The following is a 15,582-nucleotide window of genomic DNA, read 5'->3' as shown; positions in this document are numbered from 1 at the left end:
ATCAGAATTCTGTCATATTGGTATGCTAATCAGAGCATGCAGATCAGATAGGGCGATAAATGCTCAGCAATATTTAAGGTTGGGAACGGGGCATGCCAGGGGGGAATTCTCTCCCCTGCCCTCTTCAATCTGTATATGAATGACCTATCTGTCCAGCTCAATACCTGTAGAACAGGATGTGTACTTGGTAATACTGTGGTTAATCATCTGATGTATGCGGATGATTTAGCCACCCTGTCTCCTAGCAGTGCTGGCTTTCAACAGCTGCTGAATATATGTACAGAATATGGTTTAAAATATGATGTGAAATATAATGCAAAGAAGAGTGTCATCATGATATGTAGAACTAGAGAAGACAAGGATCTCTCTTTTCCTTCATTCTATCTGTCAGGACAGGTGCTGAGTGTGTGTCATAAAACTAAGTATCTGGGGCACATCATTACTGATCTATTGGGTGATGATGATGACCTATACAGACAGCGGCGTATGCTATATGCCAAAGCCAAAATGCTGAGAAAGAAATTGTATTATTGTACAAATGATGTAAAGATGGTCTTATTCAGAGCCTATTGCACTCCATTGTATAATGCCCCCCTGTGGGTACAGTATAAGCAGAAAAGCTTTCAGAAGCTGCAGGTTGCTTATAATGATTGTATGAGCCTTCTCCTGGGATTCCAAGAAGCGCCAGTGCAAGCCAGATGTTTGTTAGTGTTGGGGTGCCTACTTTCTCAGCGTTGCTACGCAACCTTATGTATACGTTTATGTGTAGGGCATCTGGGTCTGAAAATGACATAATCACTGTGTTAACGAACCCTGGCTGCAGTTCTGTTACTCATGTGGACTGTTGAACCATTGGCACACGTTTGTATGTTAGAAACTGGCATTTGGGCTTTTTGTTTCTTTTTGTTTTGTTTTTTTAACGTTTTAGTGTTTTGTTTTTAATGTTTTGTATTGTGTTTTTTATGTTTAATTGATCTTAAGGTCTGCAATAAAGATTGATGAAAGATGCTAAACTGACTGTTGACAGCTTATAAAAACAAAGATGCCAGGCTGGTGTTTAGCGTTTTCCTGCTCAAATGAGCGGACTGTTGAAAATAGGAATCGGGGGATTACTTTTCACAAGTGAGATTTAACATTAACGTACTATTGGTTGCAAGGACCAAAGATCTTCAATAGTATTGAAATCGTAGCCGCAAGCAAACAAGAGTATGACCATAATAGAATTGCTCGTCAATGAAATTAATTACATTTAAAAATGTCATACTTGAATAACATAATGTTGAAACCTATGGTGGCAACATTTCTTCAGTGTGCATATTTTATATAGTCTCTGCAAACCAATACTGGCAGCATGCCTTCAGTGTGCATATTGTATAAAGTTCTCTGCAAACCTATGAGATGTTCTATTTTGTCAGAATGCACCAGAATGCTTCATTTGTATGTAAAAAAATCACAAAAAAATCTTCTGGAGGAGGAAGACCCCCAGACAGGGGTTTGGTTTACAAACTTTCAGCCCCACCTAAAACAAAATTCACCAGCTGCAACTGATTATGATGCATTCACATTTTAGACAAAGCATAAGACCATACTTTCTTCACAGTATAATTGTAACCAGGAATAAGTCCAGTGAAACAGATTGGTGGTTTTAGCGGGTATAAAGACTTTCAGGTGTTTATTTATGTTTAAGTATTTGGCAGATGCTTTTATCCAAAGAGACATACATAAAAAATAATCACTGTAAACATTATCATTTAAGGGAAAAATGTAATACAAAATATCAATACAAAGTGTCAAGACAGAATAAACTCTCTGCTGCTGCAGCAACAGAAATACAGTCCATAGGTCCCTAAGATATATAGATATCTAATGTATTCATACATTGCTTATGTAGGATATACGTATGTATATATAACCTAATCATATTGTTTCTTCAATTTAAAATTAGCTGACCGCTTTTCCCCCCTTCTCTGGGATTATATTCCCAATTTTGATCTTGGACGTCTGGTCACTTATAAATAGCATATAAGAATATTCTATTAGTGTTAGGCAAACTATGAATAATGAAACACCCCAAAACATGTGTCCATTATCATAGCTACACGTATGACCAAAAATGGCGTGAAAATCAGTGGTATTCAGTGAGGTAAAATGAATTAAATGCGCTGACAGTTCATTGCTCCTGCCAAACAAATTGCACTGAGTGGATTGGATCACCACTCCAAGATGGCGGCCCCGCGTCTCGTCAGCGCCAATAGGCAGTAGCGCTCGATGCTGCGTAACCTTAGATGTCTATGGTAAACAACACACAAGAGCAAGTCAGTTTTTGGTCTGCCGTAAAGCAGTTCTTCCGTCAACATTAATTTTGTGACACTTTAACAGGGCAATACTGTTATCTACTGTACATGCACATGTGACAGTAGCTAACTGACAGAAAATAACTAATACCTAATAACTGATAGCTAATGATAGATAACTGATCACTGACAGCTTATTAATGAGTTATTAGCTATTATAGTTAATAACTTACAGCTAATCAATAACTTATAGCTATTAAATGACAGCTAATAACTCAAAGATAATAATAAATGACATAGTTAACATATAACAACTAATAACTAATAGCCAAAATACTAGTAAAATGTTTCCATATGCATGTGTTCCATTAAACAGACATTATCACACTTCAAATGTTGTAGTTGGATGTTTCCACTCAATATTTCTGTTTATTACCGACAAAGTAACCCAATGCCTTCATTTATTGCATCTGTTACTAAGATCCAGACACATAATACACTTCAAATTGTTTTGTTTATTTAAATAGTAAATAAATAACACTGTATAAATGCATTGAACAAAAGTATAGTTTAATAATAAAGGTAAAGTCAATACATGACAGAATGTGGGTAACATTAATGGTCAAAGTGGTATTTTAATACATTATTTGCAATGACAGGTTATACACTGCTTCAAGACACACCGAATGTTGAAAAGTGTAGTTTTTAGTAGCGTTTAAGATAATGTGGTCACATTCAGGTGAGCATAATTCCTGCTACAATTATTACCTGAAAGTTGTGTTATTAAACAGCCAGTGATCAGGTCAATGACATGGAAGACAAGTGAGGAGACTCCCTTAGCAAGTTTGGAGCAAAAAAACATAAATAAAAATATATTATTTAACATTCTGACAATATAATTGTCAAATATTGAGGTCTTTTCAACAAGCTACTGTGGTTGTGATCAAACACAATTCAAAACGGTGATTAATCTGATTTTTAAAAATGAATAGTATGACAGCAATAATAAAAAAACTACTATACATTAGTGCTGTGAAAGGATTGTTCTAAATCAGACTAATCACATTCTGGATTAATCTTAATTACTTTGAAATTTTGACTTATCTTGATTAATTACAGGTTATCACTCACTCGTACCATTTAAATCAACTGAAAAAAGAGCCCAATATATGGATGCAAATCTAATTTTATGTCATACAGGAACATGTTTTAAATATTTACTTCAACGTACGTCATTTATTTGCTCAAAACTTGCTAAGTGTTTTATCTGAAGTGCCATCTAGATTTATTTGGAAGCGGAATTTGCCAGCAAGCACATGTTTGCACTGACCTTAACCATCAGCCAACCGTGGTTAGGATAAAGAAGCACATACAGTCAAATCAAATTGCGAAATTAATTCGTGTATATATAGATGATTGTGATAATTTCTTGTTCGAGCTAGCTTGTTATTTATTAGTGACAGCCCTATTGTAAATACATTATATGAAAGACGACTGCAATGTCACTGCTCAAGGAAGGCAATAGATTGTATAGTTATCTCCAAAAGAAGGCCAAATAACGACCCACCAACTATACAAACTACTACCTCACACTGCGTCAGCAACGACTCTCCACTTGGTCAGACAGAAATAGATGGCGGACGTGTGTCACTTTGAGAAAGACAGTAGGTTGAGTAGTTATCTCCCAGTGTGGGTACGACCCTAAAACTATTCAACCTACTACCTCATCCCACCGTGCAAACATGAGACCTGCTCGAGACCTTCTTGCCAATCCACATCTTCATGACATGGCAGCAGCATCAGGTTGGACACAAACATCTCTCACAGGTGTGTGGGGTCTTGCATCTGCATAGAGGATGCAAGAGGACAAACAGGCGCCTTAGCAGGTGTTTTGTTGTGCTCAGCAGTTCATCAGGTGTTGGGGATTTACACCTGCATCATGACAGACTCCGCTCACCTTGCACACAGGAACTGTACAAAAACCCTCAGCTCATTTCTGCACTTTTCTTTCAACTTTAAACCCGTAACGTGTTCCTGCCATGTGTCACTACGTTGTGCAGGGTTGTCAAAAAAACATTTTAGCTCAAGGACCGCATGGAGGAAAATCTGTGCACACGCGGGCCTGACCATCAAAATCATGGCATTACACCTAAAAAACAAAAACAACTTCAGATTGTTTTTTTTGTCTTACTTTGGCCAAAAATAGAACAAACACATTCTGAAAATATTACGATAAAAATATAGAAAAAAATACCGGCACCGGTAAAGTTTAGATCCATGAAGGAAAGAAGAAAGTAAATGAATGTTTACAACTGAATACATTTACATATGCATAAGTGTTTTGTTTTTTTAAATAATTTAACATTTATCACAACCTTTTTCCAAAACACAATAAAGAATGTGAGATATAACAAGATAATCATTTGTTTACAAAACGGTTCCAAAAAAGTGGGAACCCAAAAATTTACTGTTGGAGCCCATTTTTATGATTTGATGGGGTCCTAGCGCAAACACCGATTAAGTATTTGTACGTGCAAAACAGCACGTGCTGTGGCCTGCAGGCCGGCTCTAACACTAATCACATATCATGAGGGACCATTGATAATTCATTCACAAGCCGGATCTGGCCCACAGGTCTTGACTTTACACCCCTGCTATAATGCTTTACAGGTCTTGACTTTGACTCCCCTGCTATAATGCTTTAGTGACTAATCATTTTTTAACATCATGAAATAAATTAAATTGGATTAGATTAGATAGTACTTTATTTATTCCGTCAGGAGAGTTCCTTCAGGAAAATTACAATTTTCAGCACAATCCCATTCAAGATCAGACAAACATTACAGGGAGACAGAACAGGATCGCTGACAGGTCTGCCGGCTTCCAGCGCCCCTTACAAAAAAGATGACATACAGGTAAACAGGGGGGTGGGGGCAGAAAAGAATTCAAGATTAAAATAAAATAAAAATAAAAAATAAAAAAATAGGTGTTAGTCTGGGCCCTGGAGTGGGGGTGCAGACTGAGGCCAAGGGGAAAAAAAAAAAAAGAAAATAAAAAAAAGGGAATGAATGTTATATAAAAGTTACCACCATTAACACACAATTTCCTCAACTACAGTGATAATAAATATTTTTATTGACATTGTTTTCCTCCATTAGTGTATATTGTTATTAAAATGTTTGTGTTTTCCTTATATTTTAAACTCTTATCTAAGAGAGCTGCTGTACCAAGTAAGAGTGACCTGATATAACTTTTCTTACTTATAGTAAAATATAGAAATCGGTGCCTTTTACCGATATTGATCTGATACGATTCGTCTGGAATGGATTTACGCTTTTATTTGTTTTTATGGCGACATCCATTGGCCACAATAATTAATGACATTAAAATCGGGATTCAGACGTTTAATGATACATATACATTTGGAACTGAATAATTCCTAATACCCTTCAGCCTTAGAGAATTAATATGAGTTAGTAATATGCAACTAGAATTACCCAAAAGATGTTTTTAATTAAGGACCCTTATTATTAATGTTTAGCTTGTTTTCTATTGTGTAGCCGCTAGTTATTGTAGCCTATTGCCTACCAAGTTAACAATTTGTAAATTACTTGACTACAATTCCAAAGACCAACCTTGTGTGCTTGTTGGAGGACATTTAGATGTTAAAAGGCTGTACAGTTTTGCACACCTAACCACACTGCAGGACTGATCGCAGATGACTATAGCACTCAGTTTACATTCAAGCCCATATAATTTGTTATATATTTTTTTCTTACACAGTATTTCAAAATTGGAGAAATCAGCCCAGAACTACACAGCAAGAGCTGGTGAATGGCCTGAAGAGAGATGGGACCACTGTTTTCAAAGGCTACTATCAGTAGAACACTACGGTGTAGTGGTTTAAAATCATGCATCGCACGGAAGGTTCCCCTGCTTAAGTCAGCCCACATCCAGGCCCGTTTGAAGTTTGCCAATGGATGATCCAGAGGAGTCATGGTCAGATGAGACCAAAATATAACTTTTTGGTATAAACCCCACTTGTCAGATTTGGAGGAAAAAGAAGGATGAGCATCATCCCAAGAATACCATCCCTACAGTGAAGCATGTAGGTGGAAACATTGTGCTTTGGGGGTGCTTTTCAGCAAAGGGGACAGGACGACTCCACTGTATTAAGGAGAGGATGAACGGGGCCATGTATTGTGAGATTTTGACCAAAAACCTCCTTTTCTCAGTCAGAGCATTGAAGAGGGGTCGTAGCTGGGTCTTCCAACATGACAATGGCAGCCAGGATATCCAAGGAGTCGCTCCATACCAAGCATAACAAAGTTCTAGAGTAGCATCGCCAGTCTCCAGACCTAAATCCAATAAAAAAATATTTGGAGGGAGCTTTTTTTTTGTCATGAAAAAGGAAGGGTTTTTGGGTTGTGCACTAATTGTAAGTGTATCTTAAGATTATGTTGATTTAATAAAAATAAATAAAAAAATAAAATTAAATCAATAAAAAAATTATTCTGCGGCCCGGTACCAATCGAGCCGGAGGTTGGGGACCACTGCCTTAGGGGATCTGCTCCAATTTCGTTATTTGAACCTGTTCACTGTAATAATGACAAAACTCTATTCTATTCTATTGCAGACCTCTCCCTAATTTATAAGTGGGAGAATTTGCATAATTTCAGGGTGTGAAACTACTCGTGGACCTAACTGTATGTGTGTGTGTGTATATATATATATATATATATATATATATATATATATTTTTTATACAAAAATTAAATTTTTTTTTGCAGTTACTTGAATCAACACTTTAAAAAAGGGAAATATATATATATATATATATATATATATATATATAAATAAATAAAATGTGAATATATTTATAATATATATATATACATACCGTATTTCCTTGAATTGCCGCAGGGCATATAGTATGCGCCTGCCTTGAATAACTGCCGGGTCTAACTTGCTTCCCAAAATAATTAGCGCATGCTTAGTATTACCGCCTGGTCAAACTCGTGACGTCACGAGTGACACTTCCCCTGTCATCATTTTCAAAATAGAGGAGGCTGATTTCAATACCGGTAATTTGAAATCGCATATAAGGAAACAGATTAAAAGCTATTCAGTAGGATTTAAGGTCCAAACTTAAATGAATTAGCACCCCTGCGGCAATTCAAGGAAATACGGTATATGTATATATATATATATATTTTACAAAAATGCAATTATTTTGCAGTTACTTGAATCAACACTTTAAAAAATTTAAATATATATATATATATATATATATATATATATATATATATATAAATATATAAAATGTGAATATATACATATACATATTTATATACATGCCGTATTTCTTTGAATTGCCGCAGGGCATATAGTATGCGCTTGCCTTGAATTACTGCCGGGTCAAACTCGCTTCCCAAAAATAATTAGCGCATGCTTAGTATTACCGCCTGGTCAAACTCGTGACGTCACGAGTGACACTTTCCCTGTCATCATTTTCAAAATGGAGGAGGCTGATTTCAATACCGCTAATTTGAAATCGCATATAAGGAAGATTAAGAGCTATTCAGTAGAATTTAAGGTCCAAACTTACATAACACTCAAATTTTTACTGCATACCTTTGGTAAGTGCCGGAGTGAGAAGAGTTTTTAAAATAATTAGCGCATGCTTACTTTTACCACATGCCTTTGGTAAGCGCAGGAGTGAGGTTTTTATTTATTTATAAAAATGCGATTTTTTTTTGCAGTTACTTGAATCAACACTTTAAAAAATTGAAATATATATATATATATATATATACATACATACATACCGTATTTCCTTGAATTGCAGCAAGGCATATAGTATGCACCTGGCCTTGAATTACTGCCGGGTCAAACTCGCTTCCCAAAATAATTAGCGCATACCTAGTATTACCGCCTGGTCAAACTAGTGACGTCACGAGTGACACTTCCCCTGTCATCATTTTCAAAATGGAGGAGGCTGATTTCAATACCGCTAATTCGAAATCGCATATAAGGAAGATTAAGAGCTATTCAGTAGGATTTAAGCTCCAAACTTACATCACACTCAAATTTTTACTGCATACCTTTGGTAAGTGCCGGAGGGAAAAGAGGTTTTAAAATAATTAGCGCATGCTTACTTTTACCGCAGGAGTGATCAGAGGTTTTAAATTAATAAGCGCACGGGCGGCAATTCAAGGAAAATATATATAATATATATATATACATATACATATATGTATATATATACTCCGGCTTCCTCCCACTTCCAAAGACATGCACCTAGGGATAGGTTGATTGGGAACACTAAAATGGACCTAGTGTGTGAATGTTGTCTATGTGTTGGCCCTGCGATGAGGTTGCGACTTGTCCAGGGTGTACTCCGCCTTCCGCGCAATTGTAGCTGAGATAGGCGCCAGCGGCCCCAAAAGGGAATAAGCGGTAGGAAACGGATGGATGGATGTATATATATATTTTTTACAAAACATGAACGTGAACAGGAACGTGTTTTTCGTTGATATAGTATGTGGCCATCACTGGAAAAGGTTAAGACACTTCTGTTCTAAGGTTCTAAATGAATATCCATTCGATGTTTTCAATGAAATCTGTTTGGGGGAGAGAAAAAAAGTCGGCTTTTAAAAAAAATTCAAACGGAAGAATCGCGACAGTGATCTCGTCACTGAACATTAGCTTCCATGTTAGCCACTCCCAAAAGCCGCGGGAGACTTGATACGAACACACTTTAATATTTTAAAGTAAAACTGGATATCGTGACGATTAAAAATGAAACATGTTTTTCTACCGCGCTGCGTTAAGTTACGTTAATGAAACAACTCGCTAAGCCGTCGTTGCTATGAAGCTAATAGTTAGCTTAAAGCATGTTCGTGTGTACGCAACATGTTCATTTATACACAGCGAGTCCGTGCCGTGTTGTTAAATATACTTACCAATATTTAGTAAATTATTGTCTTACCGTATGTTATAAATGTATACTTACTAGCTGTACTTCCACCGCGGTTTTTTCCACACACGTTACCCTTCTTCCTCTTCTTCTTCTTTGGTCCACCGGCAGTTGGCAAGCAACCAACGTTACACTTCCTGCTTAGTGGGAGCACAGCGCCACCTTTGCCGCCTGGATGGGAGTGTTGTTTTATTGTGAAAAACATTTAAAGGCCTACTGAAACCCACTACTACCCACCACGCAGTCTGATAGTTTATATATCAATGATGAAATATTAACATTGCAACACATGCCAATACAGCCTTTTTAGTTTACTAAATTACAAACGTCGTGTAATGATGATGTGTACACAAGACGTCACGGGTTTTTAGGAAGTATGAGCACTGCGTACACACACGGCTAAATATCGTCTGCTTTAACGGCATAATTATAAATTTTTTGGACATCTGTGTTGCTGAATCTTTTGCAATTTGTTCAATTAATATTGGAGAAGTCACAGTAAAAAGATGGAGTTAGGAAGCTTTAGCCTTTAGCCACACAAACACACGGTGATTCCTTGTTTAAAATTCCTGGAGGTGAAACTTTCCTATGGATCAGAGCGCGGTCAAGAGAACATGGATCCCGACCACATTTCAACCAGCAGGTTTCGGTGAGAAAATTGTAGTTAAAAAGTCAGTTCTTACCGAAGAAAAGCTGAGCTTGTGCCGTCCATAGCTGCCGTCGACTCCCCTGAGACACTGCGCGTCAAGACACCGGTGGACGTACATTTCCGACTATCAGGTACTATTAAACTCAGTAAAACACTAGCAAAACAATAGAATGATAAGGGATTTCCCAGAAATAACTTAGTAAATGTGTCTAAAAACATTGGAATCCGTCCCAATGCAATCGTGTTTTTTTTTTCTAGTCCGTCGCTATCAATATCCTCAAACACAAATCTTTCATCCTCGCTCAAATTAATGGGGGAATTGTCGTTTTCTCGGTCCGAATAGCACTTTTTGTTGGAGGCTCACATTAAAAACAATGTGAATATGTGAGGAGCCATCAACATGTGACGTCATCGTCTGCGACTTACGGTAGAGGCAGGGCTTTTCTCTTAGCACCGAAAGTTGCGAACTTTATCGTTGATGTTCTCTACTAAATCCTTTCAGCAAAAATATGGCAATATCGCAAAATGATCAAGTATGACACATAGAATGGACCTGCTATCCCAGTTTAAATAAGAAAATCTCATTTAAGTAGGCCTTTAAAGGCCTACTGAAACCCACTACTACCGACCACACAGTCTGATAGTTTATATATCAATGATGAAATATTAACATTGCAACACGATTGTAGCTGAGATAGGCGGTAGAAAATGGATGGACGGGCACATGCCAATACGGCCTTTTTAGTTTACTAAATTGCAATTTTAAATTTCGCGCAAAGTATCCTGTTGAAAATGTCGCGGTATGATGACGCGTGCGCGTGACGTCACGGATTGTAGCGGATATTTTCTTCCAGCCCTGATCCCAACCATAAGTCGTCTGCTTTAATTGCATAATTACACAGTATTCTGGACATCTGTGTTGCTGAATCTTTTGAAATGTGTTCAATTAATAATGGAGACGTCCAAGAAGAAAGATGTAGGTGGGAAGCGGTGTATTGCGGCTGCCTTTAGCAACACAAACACCGCCAGTGTTTTCTTATTTCCTTGTTTACATTCCCGAAAGATGACGTGAGGCTTTACTATGGAACAGAGCGGTCAAGTGAACATGGTTCCCTACCACGTGTCAACCGGCAGGCTTTGGTGAGAAAATGGTGGTAATAAGTCGGCTCTTACCGTAGTTATGAGCGGAGAGCTTGCGTCGTTCCTCGTGCACCTGTCAAAGAGGCAGCTGCGGACTCTCTTGCCTCCTCCGACCGGCGGCCCCCGATCGTGGTATGCTTCCACCGTCGAGGAGGGGGAAGAAAAAAAAATCTCAGCCCGGCCCCAACGGCTGCCTTCGCTTCGCCTCGTCAAGAAACGTGGCTTCCTCAGAGATACTGGCGGTCACCACACCCCTCTGACTTTCAGGTACGACCATATGATCTCACTAAAACACTAGTAAGACAATAAGCAGATAAGGGATTTTCCAGAATTATCCTAGTAAATGTGTCTAATGACATCTCAATTATTCCCACTGCCCGCGTCTTTTTTTCTTTTTCTAGTCCTTCACTCTCACTTTCCTCATCCACGAATCTTTCATCCTCGCTCAAATTAATAGGGAAATTGTGGCTTTCTCGGTCCGAATCGCTCTCGCTGCTGGTGGACTATGATTACAAACAATGTGAGGATGTGAGGAGCTCCACAACCGGTGACGTCATGCGCACATTGTCTGCAACTTCCGGTACCAGCAAGGCTTTTTTATTAGCGACCAAAAGTTGCAAACTTTATCGTCGATGTTCTCTACTAAATCCTTTCAGCAAAAATATGGCAATATCGCAAAATGATCAAGTATGACACATAGAATGGACCTGCTATCCCCGTTTCAATAGGAAAATCTCATTTCAGTAGGCCTTTAAACTTAAACTTATTGATCTACAAGGGAGCTGTACCCCACTTTCTGCCTGAATGCAACTGAGATAGGCTCCAGCAACCCCCCGCGACCCTAAAAGGGACAAGCGGTAGAAAAATGGATGAATGGAAATAGTTCTAGACAGTCGCTCAGTTACAAAGGATGGAAAGGGTAAGGATAGAAAGGATAATGCACACAAGGGCATAAAAAGAGTGTGAAACAAAAGGTATAAAGCAGACTAAAATGTACCATAGTAGCAATATTAAATATAACAAAAAATGTAATATTTACATATCATATATACATATTAAGTTACAAACTGTGATTCCGTGAGCCTTTCCACACAGGTTGTCTGTCTACTGAAAGTCTGCTTTTAGAAAGTTCGTAGTTAAAAACAGCTTCCCTTCTACTTTTAAGAGCAATAACAATAACGTTCCATTCCAGTCAGAGCAAGAGAAGACGCACAGCCACTTGGTGCAAAGCTGCCATTGTTTCTTCCTTGGTTTACACACTGAGATGTTAATGTAAATGTTTCATCACTGATACTTAAAAACATGTTTCCTTGTACTTTTTAGCGCAATGCCAATAAAGTTACATTCCAGTCAGAGCAAGAGAACACTCACACCCACTCTGTGCAAAGCTGGCGCTGTTTCTCCCTTGGTTTACAGTGTGAGATGTTAATTTAACTGTTTCATTACTGTCACGCCGCTTAAAAAAACAACAATCCTAAACCTTAACTGGATGAGGCGATTCTGAAAGAATTGCGTGTGAATGCTCCAATGCTGAAGTCAAACTCCAAAATGACTAATTGTTGAAGTAGAGCGAGCAAGCAATTCCCGAACAGGCTGAATATTTTGAAGTTGGAATCGTTCGAATCAGATGAAAAATGTGGGAATTGTGGAAATTTGAAGAATGCAACATTGATTTCAATGGGAATTTCCCCCAAAATTGTGAATTTCCGGTGAAACGGTAATTTTTTTAAAATGGTAAAAAACTTAAAAAGTCTAAACTGCGAATGGTTGGTATTGACATTTTTTTAAATCGGTCGAGAAATTTTGAAGTAGTAACATGTTGAATTGAGAAATGGTATTGCGTAATTCCTGGAAAAAAGGGGAACTTTTCCAGTTAAAAAAACAACTTTGTTTTTCGTCCTAATTAAAAGGAATATTTTGACAGTGGAACGGTTGAAATGCGTTGAAAAATGTGGAAGGAGTAGTCGCCAGAAAAAAGGGTGGAAATAGGGCTTTGGATAACCAGGAATTTTGGAAAATCCTGTAATTTTTTTTAACTTGAAAAAAGGGTGGTGAAAAAAAGGGTAGTTTGAATTTCGAGCATGGTGGAATGTGTTGAAGGTGGATTGGTATGAATCGGTTGAAAAATGTGGAAATTTGAAAAATAAAATTTTAAATGGGAAAAATGTCCCGGAAATTCTGGATTTGTGGGAAATCTGGAAATTTTTGTGAATTTGTCAAGGGAAATGCCGCGATTCCCGAGGAGGCTGAACAGTTTGAAGTTGGAACGGTTTGAATCAGATGGAAAATGTGGGGATTGTGGAACTTTGAAGAATGCAACATTGATTTCAATGGGAATTTCCCCCAAAATTGTGAATTTCCGGTGAAACGGTAATTTTTTTTAAATGGTAAAAAACTTAAATGGTGTAAATGAACTGCAAATGGTTGGTATTGACATTTTTTTAAATCGGTCGAGAAATTTTGAAGTAGTAACTTGTTGAATTGAGAAATGGTATTGCGGAATTCCTGGAAAAAAGGGGAATTTTTCCAGTTCAAAAAACAACTTTGTTTTTCGTCCTAATTAAGAGGAATATTTTGACAGTGGAACGGTTGAAATGCGTTGAAAAATGTGGAAGGAATAGTCGCCAGAAAAAAGGGTGGAAATAGGGCTTTGGAAAACCAGGAATTTTGGAAAATCCTGTAATTTTTTTTAACTTGAAAAAAGGGTGGTGAAAAAAAGGTAGTTTGAATTTCGAGCACGGTGGAATGTGTTGAAGGTGGATTGGTATGAATCGGTTGAAAAATGTGGAAATTTGAAAAATAAAATTTTAAATGGGAAAAATGTCCCGGAAATTCTGGATTTGTGGGAAATCTGGGAATTTTTGTGAATTTGTCAAAGGAAATGCCGCGATTCCCGAGGAGGCTGAACAGTTTGAAGTTGGAACGGTTTGAATCAGATGGAAAATGTGGAAGGGAGAGCACGGCAAAATCTGGAAAAGAAAAAGTTGAATAAATTAATTTTGGTGTAGAAAATCATATGTGTGAATGCTTTGGAGCATTCACACATATGAGACAGTCAATAGATTTGGTTTGTTTGTGAATATCACAACCCTAAAGTCTTTTGATCAAATTTGATACTCAAACATTTAACTATGTAGAACAAAGAATATGCAGATAAACTTTGAATCCATAGAAAAAAAAATCATTTACAATTCTAATCAAAATTTGCATTTGTAACTCCCTTTTAATGTCTCCCAGCAGGTTATTCTTCTCTCCTGCAACGCCCATTGTAATCAATTATGCAAATGAGCCAATGATTTAGTTTTTTTTTTTCCTTTTGGTTCGGGACCCTTTGAGACTGTGCGGCAAGAGGTGACTTCTGCTGTGCTTTTTTGTGGCCTTCTAGGTCTGCCTCTCGGGAGATTTTTGACCATGGAGACCAGTTGCTGGGTCTCTGCCACACCGGAGTCCGTTTGGAGAGACTGGAGGAGATGTGGATGAAGAGACAGGGCAGCAGAGCTGGCGCAGGGCACCGGGACAGACGGGCTTCACGGTGTCTTACGTGTATCCATAACATACCAAACCAACTTTTATTTATAAAGCCCTTTAAAAACAACCACTGTTGAAGAACAAAGGGGCTGGTATCAGACGCCTCAGTCCCCTTGGACGCATCCTCGCCCATCAATGCAGACTGGACACTGGCTGAGAGTTGGTGGGTGGAGATGGCTCACTTGGTTGCTTTGTTAGGTCTGCTCCTGTCTCTGGCCATGCTCCCACCAAACCAGCAGACAATGGGATGGAACACCACAGAAGCCACCATAGTGTGTGTGGGTGTTGAAAATAGGTTTTTGTTTGGTTGCTTGTCTATGCATGGTGTAATCGTGTGTGTCGGTGACGTGCTGTCAGGAGAGGCAAGTGAGGCAGTGCCTCACCTGCCACCAGGTGGCTTAACCATGAGATGTTCCAAAACGAAGTAATAAAATAAAATAAAATAAGTTTTAATATTTCTCTTTTGGTTTATGCTTTCTATGTTATTTTGGTGTGGTTCCTGTATATATTGATCATTTTCATGGTCAAAATCGCGGAAATTCCATGTTTCCTGATCAAAACAATGCAGCAGACAAGAAGTAAGGCGGACACAGGCGGTGCCTCCACGGCTACACACAGTGTGTATTGGGCGTGCATGCGAGGGGGCGCATGCTTGTTGCCACGTGAAAAAGGCAGATCTTGAGGCAGCAAGTACCTCGGCCTCAAGGTAGGGGGCGATACATTGTCAACTTGCAGTTCTATGCCTCAGCAGTACTCTGACTAGCCACACTGGGAGAAGTGGGGGCGCTCAAGCTAGCAGACCTCTCCAGTGGAAGCCAGCATTTTCTTTCTTTTCTTTTTTTTTTACTGTACTTATAACAAACATGGCATTTTTAATACAGTAAGTCAGCGTTTGTGGGTGTTTTTTGTCAGATGCAAAAATATTGTTTAATTTCTTGGAATGAAATTGATTTAAATGAATGTTTCTGCCAATATGGAGGATTATATACTGT

General features: G+C 38.2%; 1 protein-coding gene and 1 long non-coding RNA gene across 6 annotated transcripts in view; both read right to left on the bottom strand.

The window, feature by feature from the left end:
• Window positions 1–1,640: 1,640 nt before the first annotated feature.
• LOC133543222 (uncharacterized) lies at window positions 1,641–9,453 on the bottom strand. The gene is made up of 2 exons (XR_009804347.1): window positions 9,310–9,453; window positions 1,641–4,139 (listed from the first exon to the last, which is right to left on the bottom strand). It is a non-coding gene; the product is annotated as an uncharacterized LOC133543222 (long non-coding RNA).
• A 4,397-nt stretch (window positions 9,454–13,850) lies between these two features.
• Window positions 13,851–15,582, bottom strand: part of ptpdc1a (protein tyrosine phosphatase domain containing 1a) — a 45,137-nt gene continuing 43,405 nt past the window's right edge. For 2 of the 5 annotated variants that reach the window (XM_061887699.1, XM_061887725.1), the window contains one exon: window positions 13,853–14,031. In XM_061887699.1, the coding sequence (XP_061743683.1) occupies window positions 13,870–14,031 (162 nt within the window). In that variant the 3' untranslated portion in view covers window positions 13,853–13,869. Of the gene's footprint in view, window positions 14,032–15,582 lie in introns of all 5 variants that reach the window. The other 3 variants (XM_061887733.1, XM_061887741.1, XM_061887706.1) reach the window with 3 other exon arrangements.

This window comes from Nerophis ophidion, linkage group LG02 (assembly GCF_033978795.1).
Source record: "Nerophis ophidion isolate RoL-2023_Sa linkage group LG02, RoL_Noph_v1.0, whole genome shotgun sequence".
Classification (NCBI taxonomy): Eukaryota; Metazoa; Chordata; class Actinopteri; order Syngnathiformes; family Syngnathidae; genus Nerophis; species Nerophis ophidion.
This window is presented reverse-complemented; position numbering and strand designations above follow the sequence as displayed.